Here is a 20,245-nt window from a genome sequence, read left to right as displayed (position 1 = left end):
ATAGCACAATCTAGGCATGGGTTCATCAACCTATTATACATAGCATGCAACTTTATTCCAGATTAATACAAAATGAATGAGTGTGTGCCACCAATAACAGAGTAGCACTGTTACAATTTAGATTTTTGGCTGCCATTCGCATGTCACACAAAAGCTCTTGATGTGCCACCCTGTGGTATGCATGCCACAGGTTGTCGACCTCTGATCTAGGCATTGATTATCATTATGTGTAGGCGGAAATAATAAACAAAAATTCATTATGTACTGAACATGGTATAGCACCAATGATAAAAAATGTGACGATTCCATGTGTCTTGGGCAAAAATAAATAATACAACAGTCAAATGAATCATCATAATTTTAGTTCATGTAAATTAAATATTTTTTTTCACTTTGTGTTTTCTATTTTGTCCAATATTATTTTAAGCAAGAAACAGATTAACACTTTCAACCTGGTAACATTTACAACATATGGGAACACTGAAAAATCGCTATCTGGACCATTTACATTATTATCACATGGGTACAGTGAAAAATCGCTATCTGGACCATTTACATTAACATCACATGGATACACTGAAAAATTGCTATCTGGACCATTTACATTAACATCACATGGATACACTATAAAATTGCTATCTGGACCATTTACATTAACATCACATGGATACACTGAAAAATTGCTATCTGGACCATTTACATTAACATCACATGGATACACTATAAAATTGCTATCTGGACCATTTACATTAACATCATATGGGTACAGTGAAAAATTGCTATCTGGACCATTTACATTAACATCACATGGATACACTGAAAAATTGCTATCTGGACCATTTACATTAACATCACATGGATACACTGAAAAATTGCTATCTGGACCATTTACATTAACATCACATGGATACACTGAAAAATTGCTATCTGGACCATTTACATTAACATCACATGGGTACACTGAAAAATTGCTATCTGGAGCATTTACATTAACATCACAAAGATACACTGAAAAATTGCTATCTGGACCATTTACATTAACATCACATGGATACATTGAAAAATTGCTATCTGGACCAGTTACATTAACATCACATGGGTACACTGAAAAATCGCTATCTGGACTGTTTACATTAATATCATCACATGGGTACACTGAAAAATTGCTATCTGGACCGTTTACATTAATATGATCACATGGGCACATTGAAAAATATCGATCTGCACTGTTTAAAATAAAATGGCTTAATTTTCATCACAAGGTCTGCATCGTTACCACATTATTTATGGAATCATGCTATAATGAGGCTGCTACAATGAGGAAGACCTGTAATACTGTGAATTCATTTAGTTTTGTGGATATCTACTTCATAGTAGGCAAAACAAAGACATTTTTTATCCATTCTAAAAATGTTGTCTATGGAAGGGTCTTATTGTTTCCACAAAACAATTGTTATTCACTGGGTGATTAGATTCATGGTGTGTAGAAACCATGAAATGTATGAAAACTGGTCTTTAATAAAAATGGGTACCCCACAAAAAAAATAGTATATTCATAATATACAAAGGATGAAACTTCCAAGTGTACAAGCTGGCCTAGTGGTTAGTGTCCGCCTTGGATGCTGGAGGTCGTGGGTTTGATCCCAGGCTGAGTCATACCAGAGACTTACAAAAATGGTACTAACAGCTGCCTCGCTTGGCGTTCAGCGTTAAGAGGTTAGTGTTAGGACTGGTCGGCCTGGTGTCAGAATAATGTGACTGGGTGGGACATCATGCTACATGTCTGCGGCATGATGCCCCTGTGCTAGACATCACTATAAACTGCCACACTGCAGACATCGTAGCGATATGACTGAAAATGTTTTAAAGCTACATTAAAAATCAAATTCACATCACATCACATGTGGTTGTGGTATTCACACTAATGTCTAATAAATGTGCCAAAAACCTGAAGAATGCATGAAAATCATACATTATAAAAGCCTTCATCAAACCCCTCAATACAGAGAAAACGGGTGGAGAGGGGAACTCATTTTGTCTTGTTATTTCAGTCACTCTTGATTTTCTTTTTCAGGGCTTAATCAGTTTACATAAAAATGCACTGCATATATACTTACTTATGAGCTGAGTCCAACTGCAAACAACAAAGACTGTGATCACCTGTTACATAATGTGCCAGCAAACCAGGGTCTACATTGTTTATTGTACTGAATACTCCTAATAAACTGCATTGACCCACATTATGCAAAGGGTATGTGCAATTTGCAACTGCAGTGCTGAATGCTGAACATAGGCTTGATGGTTTTCTGCAATTTTTGCAAAAGGTGGGGGAAGAACCCAGTCAAATATCTACAGATATCTATTTTAAAATAACGTATCTGGCAATGAAAACATTTAACGTTTGTGATAGTCAAATAAACTGTAATGAAAAGTGTTTGATGGCCATTAGTGGAATGTGTTTTTCAGGTTAAAGTCTCCCCTATGGCATGTAAAAGTTAAACTGTTTTGAGCTGAAATAATGACAAAGCGATTAAATTTATGCAAATACACAAAATGTCATTAAATTAATGATTTTGTTAGTTTGGAAAGAAAAGTAATTCAGAAAACATGGGTATTTATCATATTATAATAAATGCTGGTATATTATAAGTTTACAGTAAATAAAAGCAAGATCTAGAACAGATAGTTCCATGGTTCAGCTCATTTCCAATTAACCAGATATTAAAACATGCTGATGTCTGCAGAACTTACTTTAGCCAATAATAGAACTTTTATTGCAGTAATGTACATGTCCAAGGAATATATGACAGTACTGAGCAGACCTTGTCCCTCTAAAATGCTGTGTATCCCCTGAATTTGGAGGGTGGGAGTTTCCACTACCCACACTGCATCAGGACAGGTCTTCTTCGCAAATATATATGGCATGTACTTTTGTGAATACTTTTGTCCATTTTCAAACCTAATAATTTAATCGCTATGAACTGGTCTCATTTGTGACATTATTTTTAATTGGTCTCAGTTGTGACTCTTTTCCATGTATGCAAATATTTTCCACCTAGGTGTTTTATACATTTTCTTTTAGCATTCTTTATGATGCTTCCAATGCTTATTTAATATTACTGCAACAATAATTTAGTAAAGTCCAATTTCAATGTCAACACATTTTTAAATTTAACTTCTAGGCTTACAAACACTTTTTTCATCAATGTATATGCACTTTTTGTTTCGCTATTTTAAAAAAATACCCATACAGACTAAATGGTATATATGATATGATTCATTTTTTTCTCTGTAGCTTACCTGGCCATAAGGCCACGTGAGCTTATGGTAAGGCGTACATTGTACATCGTCTGTCATGTGTCCATCAACTTTTGCTATTTCAACTTCTCAAAAGACACTGTATCAATTTCAACCAAATTTGGCAGGGAGCATTATGGTCTCTCAGTTTTGTACAAATGATGCCGATCTGGGCATCAAATATGTCCACCATTACTAGAAACAGAAAAATACTTGTTAATGACTTTCTCCCAAAGCAGCAAGCATAATTTGATCAGATCTGACAGGACGCTTCCTGGCATCAAGGCCTTTTAAATTTATTTAAATGATGCCAATTGACCATCAAATATGGGCTGTCATTACTTAAAACAAATAGTTTGAAATGACTTCTGAACAAAATTTACCTAACATTTTACAGAAGTCATCCTTGCAAGAGAGCCTTTCACAGTGAAACAAATGATGCCAATCTTTAAACAACTTCTCCAAAAGATCAGAGCAGAATATTCAATTTTACATAACTGACCAAAATACACACAAAGCAATCTTGCAAAAAAGCCGTTTCAGTTTTTATAAATGATGTCACTCCGTTCTCAACTTTTGCTGTTACTAAAACTATAAACTCTTTAAAATGATTTCTTCTAATCAAATAAGAATAAAAGCTGACATAATTTCACAGAAAGTATCCTTGTCCGGGTTCCTGTAAAATTAAACACAAATTCAATGACTTTTCCAAAACCTTTTCAGGTCCATTTCACAAAACTCAAGGACCAGAGTATCTAGCATTATTGATCATAATTGTGTCATGTTTGAAACAAATTTTTTCCATCCATGCTCAGCGTTCTATGAAATTCGCAGCTATCAATTTTTTTTAAAACTCTACTGTCAGGATTTTCCATGACTTTTCAAAAATTGTGTGAATTCTATGACTTTTCAAGTTACCTGAGAGACATTATTTTTTTAAATTCCAAAACTTCTCCAGGATTATAGGACCCACGCGAACCCTGCCTTGCACACAGTCTTTAAATATGCCCAAATTATGCCTGTCTCCCAGGCAGTATGGCTTTCAATACTAAAAGAAACCTCTGCATATCAGAAAGCATCATACCAATCTCTATTTCTTGGCCAACTGCCCTGCCATTTCTAACTAGATCGTATAGTCAAGAAATATTTTACCCATTAAAGACTGAAAGGGCCTGCTTTAACATTGTCAAGCAAAGTGAGAGAGGGTGGCATGGTGTTGGTGGTGGTTGGGCCCAATTAATCAAAGGATAAAGCTGTGCTGAAATACAGTACAATCTAGGGATTGCCTTATCAAGCATAGGTTTTTCATGGGAAAAATAGAGCACAGAAGAAAAAATGAGGAAGAAATGATTTAGTGTTCATTATCAAACTAATCACCTACTTTTGTCTTATTTCCCAAGCAAACATTTGTGGATTTTCAGCTTTGTAGACTCGTACTTTGTTGACCACATCTGGAGTCGTGACCTTTGGCTTGCTGCCACCTATCTGCCCAGGGTTTATGCTCCCTGTCTTACGATACCTGAAAATATATAATACAACAATATGAAACCACTATATCAAGATGTCATAGTTTTATAAAGATGAAAGTTAGAAAAGCCACAGTAAGTACAACATGAGCAAACAGTATTTTAAGAAAATTCTTTAAAACAGGACAAAATCAGTGCATAATATTATAGAGTGCTAAAATTTTGTATTTATTTTATGTGAATTCTGTCTGCTGGCTAAGACTGAATTTTGTCTGCTGGTTAAGAATGAACTTTTGTCTGCTGGTTAAGAATGTGAATTTTGTCTGCTGGTTAAAACTGAATTTTGTCTGCTGGTTAAAACTGAATTTTGTCTGCTGGTTAAGAATGAATTTTTTCAGCTGGGTTAGATTGAATTTTGTCTGCTGGTTAAGATTGTGAATTTTGTTTGCTGGCTAAGACTGAATTTTGTCTGCTGGTTAAGACTGAATTTTGTCTGCTGGTTAAGAATGAATTTTTTCAGCTGGGTTAGATTGAATTTTGTCTACTGGCTAAGACTGAATTTTGTCTGCTGGTTAAAACTGAATTTTGTCTGCTGGTTAAGATTGTGAATTTTGTCTGCTGGCTAAGACTGAATTTTGTCTGCTGGTTAAGACTGAATTTTGTCTGCTGGTTAAAACTGAATTTTGTCTGCTGGCTAAGACTGAATTTTGTCTGCTGGTTAAGACTGAATTTTGTCTGCTGGTTAAGAATGAATTTTTTCAGCTGGGTTAGATTGAATTTTGTCTACTGGCTAAGACTGAATTTTGTCTGCTGGTTAAGACTGAATTTTGTCTGCTGGTTAAAACTGAATTTTGTCTGCTGGTTAAGAATGAATTTTTTCAGCTGGGTTAGATTGATTTTTGTCTGCTGGTTAAGATTGTGAATTTTGTCTGCTGGCTAAGACTGAAATTTGTCTGTGGTTAAGACTGAATTTTTTCAGCTGGGTTAGATTGAATTTTGTCTGCTGGCTAAGATTGAATTTTGTCTGCTGTTTAAGACTGAATTTTGTCTAATGGTTAAGACTGAATTTTGTCTGCTGGTTGAGACTGAAGTTTGCGAATTCTGTCTGCTGGTTAAGACTGTGAATTTTGTCTGCTGGCTAAGACTTTTTTTTAAACTGAGAACCTTTTAATTTATACAGACGATTTGCAGATCTAGAACAGTTGGAATATTCTGCATAAATTTTGTCAACACAAACATCAATCTTTTCAGGTACTATGTGTTATATGAAGGACGTAGTTGGTGCTGCTTTCTCTCATCTGTTCCTGGAAAAAAAGGAAACATCTGAAAAATCCAACATGTCAAAGTAATGAGGATTTGATGTCACTGGAAAGTCAGAACAGTGAGGCTTTGACATCACTAGGAAGCCAGACACTCAGGCTTTTACATCACTGGAAAGTCAGGACGAGTCTTTATGTGCATGGAAAGTCAGGTGACAGAGGCTTTAATGTGGCTGGACTGCCAGTAGACCGAGTCTTTGATGTGGCTGGGAAGTCAGGTGACAGAGGCTTTAATGTGGCTGGACTGCCAGTACACCGAGTCTTTGATGTGGCTGGGAAGTCAGGTGACAGAGGCTTTAATGTGGCTGGACTGCCAGTAGACCGAGTCTTTGATGTGGCTGGGAAGTCAGGTGACAGAGACTTTAATGTGACTGGAAAGCCAAGACACAGAGGCTATGATGTGGCTGGAAAGCCAGGACACCAAGTCTTTAATGCTGCTGGAAAGCCAGAACACAAAGTCTTTGATGTGACTGGAAAGCCATGATATTAAGGCTTTGATGTGGGTGGAAAGCCAGAACACTGAGGCTTTGATGCGGCCAGAAAGCCAGAACACCAAGTCTTTGATGTGGCTGGAAAGCCAGAACAGTGAGTCTTTGATGTGGCTGGAAAGCCAGGACACATAGTCTTTGAAGTGGCTAGAAAAGCCAGGACACCGAGTCTTTGATGTTGCTGGAAAGCAAGGACACAGAGGCTTTGATGTTGCTGGAAAGCCAGAACACTAAGTCTTTGATGTGGGTGGAAAGCCAGAACACCATGTCTTTGATGTGGGTGGAAAGCCAGGACACCGAGGCTTTGATGTGTCTGGAAAGCCAGGACACTGAGGCTTTGATGTGGCTGGAAAGCCAGAACACCAAGTCTTTGATGTGGCTGGAAAGCCAGAACACCAAAAATCTTTGATGTGGCTGGAAATCCAGGACACCAAGGCTTTGATGTGTCTGGAAAGCCAGGACACTGAGGCTTTGATGTTGCTGGAAAGCCAAGACACAGAGGCTTTGATGTTGCTGGAAAGCCAGGACACTGAGTCTTTGATGTTGCTGGAAAGCCAAGACACTGAGTCTTTGATGTGGCTGGAAAGCCAGGACAACAAAACTTTGATGTGGCTGGAAAGCCAGGACACCAAGTCTTTGATGTGGCTGGCAAGCCAGGACACAGAAGCTTTGATGTGGCTGGAAAGCCAGGACACAGAAGCTTTAAAGACTATGCTGTGAAGAAATATCACCGACGTTACAAAAAAAAAATCTCCCAAAACCCAATTAAGTTTCAGTCAACTTAAAGTCATTGAGTTCTTTCGGTAGGTATAACTGAACATTATTCTGTGTGTGACACAATGTTATTTCTGAGATCTCCAATAAATCACAATGAACACTTGTAACACATATTACATTCTGGAAGCAATAACAGTATGTAAAATTTGAACACATATTTGTCAATTTTTTATTTAAAAAAATTAGGTCTCAAATAATGAATATGAAAGCTCATTTTGGACCAAAGACCACTGTAAAGATTATTATTTTGAATTCCAATTAAATTTCAATAGCAAATCACAATTCAGTGAAGAAATCAATCAAAACTATTTCTGAAGATTTCTCCTCAAGGTTTTAACTTCTGACAAGATCTGTGTAATCATAAATACACAAAACCAACACATACAAACTGCTGCCCATTCCATTATTTGCTTAAAAGAAATACAATATCAGTATAGAGAGTTTAAAGAAAGGAAACAGCAGCTTAATGATTGTGTTAGCCATAAATTTACAAACTAAATTTTGAATGGTACTTAAATATAATTGTATGGTGAAATAATTCTGCATGAATTGCATAGTACAGCAAAAGAAGTAAATGGCTTCAGCTTTATGTCTATTGAAATGCTATCTTATGGCACAAATCTAGTGCAAAACATGAGCTGTTATTTTGCATGAGCTACTGAAGAAATGATAAAACTCTGCTTGAGTGAATCTGTGAGATAACTCGAACCATCATCACCATAAAGACAGCCCTTATCTAAATATATCTGATACCTTTCATACAAACTGACAGTTACAATTTTTTAAAAAAAATTTCCTTTAGAAGAGCAAAGACGAGAATTCTTTATCACAAATATTATTCTGAATCTTCAGAAAACCACAGTGATACCTTTTAAAAATTAACATGCTCACATTTTTATTAAAAACAAGTCCGTTGTAGAAGCTGATGTGATGTGTGATGTGATTTTGATTTTTAACGTAGCTTTAAAAATTTTTCAGTCATATCGCTATGATGTCTGCAATGTGGCAGTTTATAGTGATGTCTAGCAGTGGGGCATCATGCCGCAGACATGTAGCATGATGTCCCACCCAGTCACATTATCCTGACACCAGGCCGACCAGTCCTAACACTAACCTCTTAATGCTGAACGCCAAGCGAGGCAGCTGTTAGTACCATTTTTTAAGTCTCTGGTATGACTCGGCCAGGGATCAAACCCATGACCTCCCGCATCCAAGGCGGATGCTCTAACCACTAGGCCACCAGAGCGGTCTGTAGAAGCTGATGTTGCATGATTGTAACATCAAAATAATCACAATCAGGACAATCAGAATCCTAAAATTGCCAATAAATGCATCATTTCAAATGACCATTTTCTAACTTTACATCAGACATTGGATGTAAGGTGCCCTCAATTATCCCATGATATTATTTTTTTGTCATATCCTCCTAGCTGTTTGAACAATCTAAAGCCACAAAGCACAAGACAGACAGTGTGAAAGCTACCTCCCTTGACTGGTTCACTGACAAAGACATCTACATTCTCTCCCAGATTCATAAAAACCTAATAATTGAATGACTGCCTCCAGGTCTATACTATAGGCATTACATCATTGTCAGGCATCGTATTCTTTTTAACTGTATCACGTGTTGGTGCATTGTCATGTACAAGACCTTTAAAACAAAATATCCATAGCCAAGGCCTTGATAAAACTAAAACGATAAAATACACAAGCAACCACAACTAACCCTGTTTATCATCCTCCAACATTTGTTTGAAGACCTAGTCAAATAAAACTTTACCCTCAGGCCTGACCAGAAATGCCTGCTTAGTGCTATGTGTTTTAAAGCACACTGGCATAAAAACAAAAATAAAAGTATTTTTTGGGTGAAATTCTTTAACAAATTTTGTAACAACAAAACAAATCATTTTTATAAATAAATACATTTAGTTTGAGAGAAAACTAGTTAAGAATGAAGTAGAACACTAAAATGAAACAAATATAACATAGAACACTAAAATGAAACAAATATAACATAGAACACTAAAATGAAATATAACCTAGAACATTAAAATGAAATAAATATAACCTAGAACACTGAAATGAAATAAATATAACCTAGAACACTAAAATGAAATATAACCTAGAACACTAAAATGAAATAAATATAACATAGAACACTAAAATGAAACAAATATAACATAGAACACTAAAATGAAACAAATATAACATAGAACACTAAAATGAAACAAATATAACATAGAACACTAAAATGAAATATAACCTAGAACACTAAAATGAAACAAATATAACATAGAACACTAAAATGAAACGAATATAACCTAGAACACTAAAATGAAACAATTATAACATAGAACACTAAAATGAAATAAATATAACACAGAACACTAAAATAAAACAAATATAACATAGAACACAGAAATCAAATAAATATAACCTAGAACACTGAAATGAAACAAATATAACATAGAACACTAAAATGAAACAAATATAACATAGAACACTAAAATGAAACAAATATAACCTAGAACACTAAAATGAAATAAATATAACATAGAACACTAAAATGAAACAAATATAACATAGAACACTAAAATGAAACAAATATAACATAGAACACTAAAATGAAACAAATATAACCTAGAACACTAAAATGAAATACATATAACCTAGAACACTGAAATGAAATAAATATAACCTAGAACACTAAAATGAAATATAACCTAGAACACTAAAATGAAATAAATATAACCTAGAACACTAAAATGAAATATAACCTAAAACACTAACATGAAATATAACCTAGAACACTAAAATGAAATATAACCTAGAACACTAAAATGAAATAAATATAACATAGAACATAAAATGAAACAAATATAACATAGAACACTAAAATGAAACAAATATAACATAGAACACTAAAATGAAATATAACCTAGAACATTAAAATGAAATAAATATAACCTAGAACACTGAAATGAAATATAACCTAGACCACTAAAATGAACTAAATATAACCTAGAACACTAAAATGAAATATAACCTAAAACACTAACATGAAATATAACCTATAACACTAAAATGAAATATAACCTAGAACACTAAAATGAAATAAATATAACATAGAACACTAAAATGAAATAAATATAACCTAGAAAACTAAAATGAAATCAATATAACCAAGAACACTAAAATTAAATAAATATAACCTTGAACACTAACATGAAATAAATATAACCTAGAACACTAAAATGAAATAAATATAATCTAGAACACTAAAATGAAATATAACCTAGAACACTAAAATGAAATAAATATAACCAAGAACACTAAAATGAAAAAAATATAACCTAGAACACTAAAATGAAATAAATATAACCTAGAACACTAAAATGAAATACATATAACCTATAACACTAAAATGAAATAAATATAACATGGAACACTAAAATGAAACAAATATAACCTAGAACACTAAAATGAAACAAATATAACCTAGAACACTAACATGAAATAAATATAACATAGAACACTAACATGAAATAAATATAACCTAGAACACTAACATGAAATAAATATAACATAGAACACTAAAATGAAATAAATATAACCTAGAACACAAAAAATGAAATAAATATAATCTAGAACACTAAAATGAAATAAATTTAATGAAATAAATTTAACCTATTTCTCAGCATATTAAACAATTCAGCACATAAAAAATTATATACCTCCTTTAAACTTTTTAACATTAAATTTCACAAATATCTGGCTACCACATACATTTCTGGGTAAACAATGTCCAGCAGCAATAATTACAATTTTGGATTACAACAATCTGGTGGTATCCACAGTAATTTACTGGGCAACAAGAAAAATCTGTCAGGCAACCAGATTTTCAAAGCTGTGGCCCAGGGATATAAATGGACTTTGAAATTTTTTCTTCCCCTGGATGGCTTACATAGAAAGATATTGACAGCAGTCAGACAGAAACACAGTAGTGAAAAAGATCAATATTTTTTTCTTTCTTCACAGTATGTGCAAAGGTTTCAGTCCAGATTGCATTTTCTTTGAGAACCTTTCATACATTTAAGGCAGCATTATTCAATTTATGCTTGCTTTTGTAATATAATTTCCACAAAAGTGATGCACCGCTTGCAATTTCCCTATTTAATTTGTCATAAACCTGCCTCATTAGGTACTCGGATAATGCTGCTCATGTTTGACCAACAAAACAAAATTACACAGAGGAGTCAGCCCATAATAAAAATCACTGGAATAACCGACTCTAACTGTGCGAGTACAAGTCCTCTTTCTGATGTACAAAATGCTTGCTATTTACGCCAAATGATCTGGAACGATCTGCATTGTTGTTGCTGGTAAAATTAAGTCAATAGGAGACGAAAACCCACTGGTTCCAATTATTATGTTCACCATGAGCTCCTTTCATACCCTGCATAAACTATTTCCAGGTGGAACATATAAAGCCTAGATTAAGATATACACTCATTCAGGTGTGAAATTTACCCCATGACATTCATAGATCTTGGCTTGTCTCGGCAAACTTCAATTAGTCACACATTTGATCTTTATTTGATTTGCAACAAAGACAGCTTGTAATTATGATTTGCTGAACCGAAACAAAATCAATAATTCACTCTGCCTGCACTTAGCCGACAAGCCTTGTCAAGGTCTTGGCAGTGTAGTAGTTTATTTTAAGTCAATGACTGGAGTGAAAAAGTAACACAACCATACTTCCCTTTCATATATCTTTTTTTGTTTGTTTAAAATTACAGTGCTATACCTTAGCTGGGCTGTCAGGGATGCTATACGTACAGTCATGATGTGCAATTTGTTTTAAATTTGGGGTGAGAGTGGGAGACGCAGATGCATCAACTCAAGGTGCAATACTGAAACTGCATCTTTTGATCCTCATGGGCTGAAAATAGGTTCAATCACAAGTACTGGAGTCTGAAGAGTTTATCTGAACTCTTCAAGAAACAAGAGTACCTTGAAAGGACTTTTGCTCTTCTGGCTGAAATGAATTTCCAAAAATTGAAGATAAGACCAACACTCAACTGGCCAAAAATATTTTCAAGAATTCTAGATAAGACCATTTCTTATTTAACTTCTGTGTGTTGAAACCATCTCTGATATATTTAAATAATAACAAAATACTGAAATTAGTCACTGTGGCCTGTATATTGGATGTAAGATTGGCAACATTTTTATTCATGAAAATCCAGACATCATTAGATGTGCTCTGGTGAAAACCCCATGTTGATATGAGCATCCATTCAGGAGTAGTAATGATAACAAGATTTGAAAGATGTTCCTTGTGACAGCTAAAGCCATCAAATTTTTTGAAAACTTCTACAGGGTACCCATGGATCACAAATGGTTACCAGGATACCTGATCAAATGAAATTAGTATTAAATCTGTACAAACCTGAAGTTAAGTCTGCATTCTTTTAAATTCACAATGTCTGATAAATATCACTACCTAAAGTCTTCTACTACAAAGTCCAAGAATTCATCCTTATTGTCTAAAAGTTCTGAAATCTTCCAATGTCATCTAGTAAATCGTCATTGTCTAGTCAACATAAATATCACATAACTCCCTTTATTGGGCCTCACTGACATGTGGATGCTTATTTAGAAACAGAGCTTGAGCTTTGTAAGAAAAGTTTTCATCATACAACTTGTGAAATCTTTTAAAGATTGCAACTGAACACATGTCCATTGTGCCGCAAGGTCAAATAACCACCCTCTGTTACTTGCCACTGTACCACACTTGCTGCAAAATCCATGGGTTGTCATGTGTTAAAACAAGCTATGGGATTAAGGTCAGTTACTTACTGGAAGAGTCAGTCATCTGCTTGACACTGAAAAATTACATACATTTGCGGCTCAGTCAAATAGACCGTCAACCTGAACACAAAGTTAGTGCTGTGTTTATCCATGTCAAAATGATTTTCCATTCAAGATAAGCAACTGCAAGATTTTAATGATGGCTGCTGTGGTAGACATGGCACGATGTTGATATGACCATATAATAAGATGGAGTAGAAACAGGAAGGTTTTAAAGATTTACACTGTAGTGGCCATCTTGGATGTACAGGCAGCAACATTTTCATTTAGGTCCAACTAGATATCACAGGAAGTCTTTAGGTGAAAACCCCATTTGATATGAAGAGATGGAGATGTAATTTTCTGTTATTTCAACAAGAATTAAGATGTTCAAAACTAAAACTAGATTGTGTGTAGCAATAAATGATATCTCAGCACAGGAAAGCAAGAGTCCCTCAAACAAGAGTCCTTCCAAGTAACTAACATGCTAAAGTCCAAAAATAATTTTCTGGGTAAAACTGTTTCATCTTTTTAACTGTCAGGAGTAAAAACAATTTGTGATATTTCTAAGCAATAACAAAATTTTCAAGATGGCTGCCATGGAGACCATATTTTGAATTTCATTTAAAACCAACTAGACATCATAATGAGTCTTTTGGTGAAAATCCCTTGCTTGTTGATATGGAAACAACAAACACAAAAAAAGATTAATCATGATGCTCCTCATGGTTGCCATAATGCATGCAAGATTGGCACCAATTTTACTTGGAACAACTCCATATTCATTTGATGAAAAATGGTGAAAATTCCATATTGATCTGACTTTCAACCTTGACTTGTAATTTAAAAAAATTGCAGGTTTAAAACTGACCCATAAATACCAGGGTCAGCTGCTGTAGTGTGTCAAAGAGCAAGGAACTTCTTTAAACTTACTACCTTGGCATTAAATAGTCATTAAAGTGCTGATATGCCACCAACCAACAAATAACCGATTTGGTCATCATGGCTGAATTATGGCTATTTAATATCTTTCAGAAAATGTAAACATATAAAAGTTTAAAACCGTTATATAAATATAATTATAAAACCAGAGGAAGACCCAGACTTCCAAAAAAGAGAGGAAGCACAAGGAACACTACAACTGCTGTGTTGCCTGAAGTGACCTTAACACAATGATGAGATGATTTTCAACATAACTACTGTGGTGGTCATACTGGATGTTTGATTGGTACTATTTTCACTTATGACCAACAAGACTTTATAAGAAGTCTTTCAGTAAAAATGCTCATAAAACCATCCATTCAGGATTAATACTTCTAACAGTATTTTCAAAATGTCTGCTGTGGCACCCATAATGGATGTGTGAGCAGCACCATATTCATTTAGGACCAACTAGAAATCATAAGATATCTGGTGAAAATTGAATGTGAATATGACATTTCATTCAGGAGGAGTACCTAATATGACCCTCAAGATCACTGATATGGTGGCCATATTGGGTGTCAGATAGAGATGTCAAAATTTTGGGAAATTTATACTGGGTAACCATCAATCCTAACAGTTACCCAGGTACCTGATCAAAGGTAAATTGTATTAAATGTGAACCGGAACTGCTTTGTTGTGGGTTCACACATGCCAACCCACTAGAGAGGTATAATCATAGTTATTAACATTTATCAGTCATATATCTTCCATCGGTCACATCGATACAGCCTGTTTTTTTTATGATATCTGGTGCCATTTATTTTCAAATAAGAATGAATCTATGACAAGCGGTTTCACATTCAAAAATCTTTTCTGTTTTCTCTGAACTTTTTCATTTAAAATTCAGGCAAAAATTACCATATTTACAAACATGGTGTATTTTAATTAGATTTTTTCAGTGTTATTAAATAATAAAGAATTTTCCCTTTTATTTAAATATTTCTGTGAAAAATTTCATTCTATATAGTTGTCTATTTTGTTAATTTTTCCTAATAAGGTATAAATTGGGTCTCAAACTCAAGCCACCCTGAGGGCTGCATGAGGGCATTTTCAATGGCCCAAGGGCCACACCACCTTTGTTATCTCTCTTGACACCTTGCGACACCAATCATTTTGCAGGCCATAGGATACAGCTTGGCAGACCACATGCTGCCTGTAGGCTGCGTGTTTGAGACTGCTGTGGTGCATCTTATGGTAACAAAGTTTTTATGTTGCCTTTGCCATGACAAAAATATATGTCTTCGGTTTCCTGCTAAAAACAAGGTCCAGTAAACAAACATGTGAACAATGCCCTGACTTGAACAGTTAACACTCACTCCAGGAGCACAAACTTAAAGGCAAAAGGGCATTAGTTAAACTGGATGTTTCTATTGTGCTTTCTTTTATCTGAATTGTAGTAAGTATTTTAATTTTATTTCATTGAATATTTTGTAATCAGTACTTGTTATCATGATCTCAAAACAAACATGTTTAAGTTGCAAGAAAAATAACGCATGAACCATGGATGGGCACGAAGTTAAGATGGTCTAGCTTGAAATATCAGTGTTGATTCTTAAATAGGTTGTGTGAGAAAGGAGAGAAGTGCCCTTCCTTGTATTATTATACAGTACATGTGTGACAAGAAAATTGTAAGCAGCCATAAGGGCCCCTGTGATGATGAATAAATGTGCACACAACACAAACCTCAAAATGTAATCATTATTCTGTGTCTCGATCTGAACTTGGAAAACGTTTTTTTTAAACGGGTACCTGGTTGTTCATTTTATTACCCGGATTGTTATCAATAGGCATGTACCTGAGCACCCAGGTACCCGTTGGCATCTTTAATGACAGATCAGCACTATTTTCATTTAGGACAACATCATATGAAGTCTTTTCAGTGAAAACCTCATGTTGATATGACAACCATCCATTCAGGAGAACTAGTGATAACAAGATCTTTCAAGACAGTCACTATGGTAACCATAAAGTCTGAACAGCACCATTTTCATTTAAAACCAAGTCGAGCGTGGGATCAGTGTGTGTTAAGTTTCATGGCAATCCTACAAGTAGTTTAGAAGGAGTAGGGATAACACACTTGTGCTTACAGATAGACAGACAATGGACAATAGACCATCCCATAATATCTACTTGTGCATGATCAGTGGACCTACCAACCACAATAAACACACATTTTATGGGGAATATTGTATGATGAGAGATTAGTTATTTTACAGAGATTCAGGTCATCAAACAAATTTGCAACAAAAATATGCTTTGCTGAAATTTGGAAACTAATTTTTGTTCAACTGTGTGAGTTGTATTCATTGCCCAAAAAGTTAGAGTAAATATTTGATAATATACACTTAAAAGAGAAAACAGAAAAAACATAAGAAAGGAATCTCTTTCATACTGGGAACACCCTTCTCCTAACCTGATAACTTCCTGGTCTTTTAAGAAGTGACAAATTAACGTTCTCAAAATTATGAGTAAAAACTGACATGAAATAGGCAGATACAAACTGTACTAGAAATATTTAACTAAAACAAACTTACCCCGTTTAAATGCTATTTAACTGAACTTTTTAAACTTAAATAAATGAATGATATTTTTGCACACACACATGCACACACTTTAACATAAATTTACCCCAAAAGGATATAATTACCGGTACCATATGCTATTCCAATTTACCGACCTACTCTTGCATGCTTGAGTCGGCACAGATTCATACTTAATAAATTACGTTCATTTTAAAAGATCTCAAGCAATATATCGACACCAAAGACATGACTGTTACTAAATTGACCAAAACCAAAACAAAAATCAAATTCATTGATTTGACAATTGAGATTATGAGATTATACTGGAAAATTTCAAAATTAAAATTGATAAATACAACAGAAATTTACCTTCAATTGCATACTGTACCTAGGTAAATCAGGAAAGGAAAGACAGGAATCATTTGGAACTGAGGTCCCATCTGTTAAGGACACTATAACCCAGGGGTGGGCAAACTACAGCCCGTGGGCTGCATGCGGCCCGCCAAGGGTTTTCATGCGGCCTAGGAACAAGTCATCATTTGTACTGACTCTGTTTATGTTACTCTGTTTATCAAATAAATGTGCTTCTTATGAAGTTTAAATTTTCAAATATTAACAACATATTAACAACTGAAAATTAATTATGATATTATTTAGAAAAACCTTTTGTTTTTGATATTTCAAATATTAATTATTTTACTTAATAAACTATGCAGCCCGCGACAAGGTATAAATTTGTGTATGCGGCACTTGCACTGTAAAGTTTGCCCACCTCTGTAATAGAATCACTTAGACCATCAGAGAAGTCAAATTGGGAAGGAAAAAACAGGAATAATTTAGAACCGAGATCCTACCTGTTAAGGATTTTGCTGACACAGCCATGAGACACCTGAAGCTGACGACTGATCTCACATGGCCGAATGCCCTGTAGCGCTAGCTGCAGAATCTGAACCCTGAGGTGATCAGGAAGGGGTCGGCCATTTGTAAACTCACGACCATACTGGTTAATATTTCTGCCACCTAAAATAAAGGAAGAGTCAAGGTTAGAATAGACATTGCATCAGAACTGTGAATTAATAGATCTACTTTAATTCAGTGGTCAAAAGCCAATAGCTTCTGATTTGTAATTAACTTTGTTGTATTTCTACTTTGCAATTAAACTTTCTTTTCTTTCACTTCCACTAACCTACATAACCCTATTAATGTTGACATGACCGTAACCAGGCCTGCAAATTGAAATTATACTAAATAACAAGAGTCATACACCTCCCATTTGCCTTTGGATGCCCCCATTCAATAAAGGCCAAACCTTAACATGAGGCCACTTGTCCAGCAAAGTAGTGCATTTCTACTGTGGTCCCCATCTTCTTAGTCACTCTTTCTGCATCAGTGAAGTAATCTTATAAGATGTGTGGCCTTTATAGAGAGGGGTCGTAAAAATGAGAATAATAGTCACATATAAAGAATGACAATCTAACTTTGAAATATTTAATATTTTCATTTAAACATCAAATGCATGTTATCAGTGTGAAAATACTTCTATTATTTCCTTTAATTAATTATGAACAATGACCAACAATGATCATGCACCTTGTCAGTAAATTCATGATACAGACATCAGCTGTAACAATCTTTCTTTCTCCATCGATTTCTTTTTCCCACTGATGCAGAATATTGTCTATATTTTTGACAGTGTTGTTTATTAGTGTTTCTGATGTCAGATTTCTGCATTTCTGATGTTTTTTATTCAGGACTTTTATGTCAGATTTCTATATTTTTGATAATGTTGTTTATTCAAGACTTTCATATGTCAGATTTCTATATTTTTGATAATGTTCTTTATTCAAGACTTTCATGTCAGATTTCTAAATTTTTGATAATGTTGTTTATTCAAGACTTTCATGTCAGATTTCTATATTTTTGATAATGTTGTTTATTCAAGGCTTTCATGTCAGATTTCTATATTTTTGATAATGTTGTTTATTCAAGACTTTCATGTGTCAGATTTCTATATTTTGATAATGTTGTTTATCTGAGTCTTTGATATGGCAGATTTCTATATTTTTGACAAGGTTTCTTAATTTGAGTATTTGATATATCAGATTTCTCCATTTTTGACATGGTTTCTTAATTTGAGTTTTTGATATGTCAGATTTCTACATTTTTGTCACTGTTGTTCATCTGAGTCTTTCTTATGTCAGATTTCTATATTTTTGACAACACTATTTATTTGTGTCTTGGATATGTCAGATTTCTATATTTTTGACAATGCTTTTAAATTTGAGTCTTTCATGTCAGATTTCTAAATATTTTTTATGATGTTGCTTCAGTCTTTCATATGTCCGATTTCTAGATATTTTTTATGCCGTTGTTTGAGTCTTTCATATGTCCGATTTCTACGTATTTGTTTATATTGTATATTTGAGTCTTTCATTTGTTAGATTTCTTTATTTTTGACAATGTTGTTTATTTAAGTCAGTGATGTCAGATTTCTCAGCAAAGATTCTTTAGAACTCTTCTTTTCATGAAATTACTTAAATGTTTCCTTCTAAATGAAGAATCTCTGTCTTTCTCACAGATGACATTTTGCAGGTTTGCAGCAGCTTTTTCCCCCAATTACCACTATAGCATTACCAATGTCAAATTAAGGTGATGCTTTTACATGAAAATATTCTGTTTTTACAAAGAAAGTGTGTGTGTCATGTGGTTGACTTAATGTATTTCATAATCTATGCAGAAGAGGGCAGAAAGGCTATCATATCATTTTTACTTTGAAGCAAATCTGACACTGTTGTGCTGATTTCAGCTGAACAATACTGCATTTCCAGTTAGCTTTTGTCGTCTAGAAAATTACTGGCATAATGATGGCTAGTAATTATCAAAGCAACAAAAACCGACAACTAAAGAACCTGTATCAGTAATAATAATTGGATTAATAGCTTGCCTCTTTATACGGACTACAATGAAGTCCTTTATCAGTGTGTTTGTACTATTTTGTTTTCCTAATGACAGCCACCTCTTCTAAAAGGTTACCTTTTCATTATAGACTTAACTGCCTCATGACAGGGAACTACATACAGACTGTACTGCAAATAAATGGAGATCACTGATGCTTACTATGTTTTTTTTATTATTGAGAATCAAGTTATATTCTACTATTTGTGTGAAATCTTACTCCTTTACTTAAGAAAATCTTTCCTAATAGAATGCAAAGATACATTTTTGTCATATCCCAGTGTTTTATCCTAAAGTAACAAAGCTTATCAAGAGTTCCTGGATGGGACCGGTGCTCTTTTGGCCAAAAATACTTTCCTGGAATCCAAAGTAAGGCCATTTCTTCTTTTTTAAATCCTGAGTAAAAAACTAACTTAACATTCATTGACACTGGATGATACAGTCCATCTCAAAGATGTCGCTGATGAAAATTAATGCGAACTAATCATAAATGTTCAGAGATAAAGGACATCTTGATGATAATTCAACTAACATAAAAAAAACTCTCAGATGTTTAATCATTTATTTTCGGCAGAAATTGTTTT

At 34.2% G+C, this 20,245-nt stretch overlaps 1 protein-coding gene across 3 annotated transcripts in view; it reads right to left on the bottom strand.

The window, feature by feature from the left end:
• The window catches only part of LOC149771129 (uncharacterized), a 143,865-nt gene that overhangs the window by 27,201 nt on the left and 96,419 nt on the right, over nucleotides 1-20,245 (bottom strand). For all 3 annotated transcript variants that reach the window (XM_089948836.1, XM_089948838.1, XM_089948837.1), the window contains 2 exons: nucleotides 17,561-17,726; nucleotides 4,679-4,816 (listed from right to left, as the gene is read on the bottom strand). In XM_089948836.1, the coding sequence (XP_089804962.1) occupies nucleotides 4,679-4,816; nucleotides 17,561-17,726 (304 nt within the window). The remainder of the gene's footprint in view (nucleotides 1-4,678; nucleotides 4,817-17,560; nucleotides 17,727-20,245) is intronic.

This window comes from Sinohyriopsis cumingii, unplaced genomic scaffold (genome assembly GCF_028554795.1).
Source record: "Sinohyriopsis cumingii isolate HCF-2022 unplaced genomic scaffold, ASM2855479v2 utg002115l, whole genome shotgun sequence".
NCBI lineage: Eukaryota > Metazoa > Mollusca > Bivalvia > Unionida > Unionidae > Sinohyriopsis > Sinohyriopsis cumingii.
This window is presented reverse-complemented; position numbering and strand designations above follow the sequence as displayed.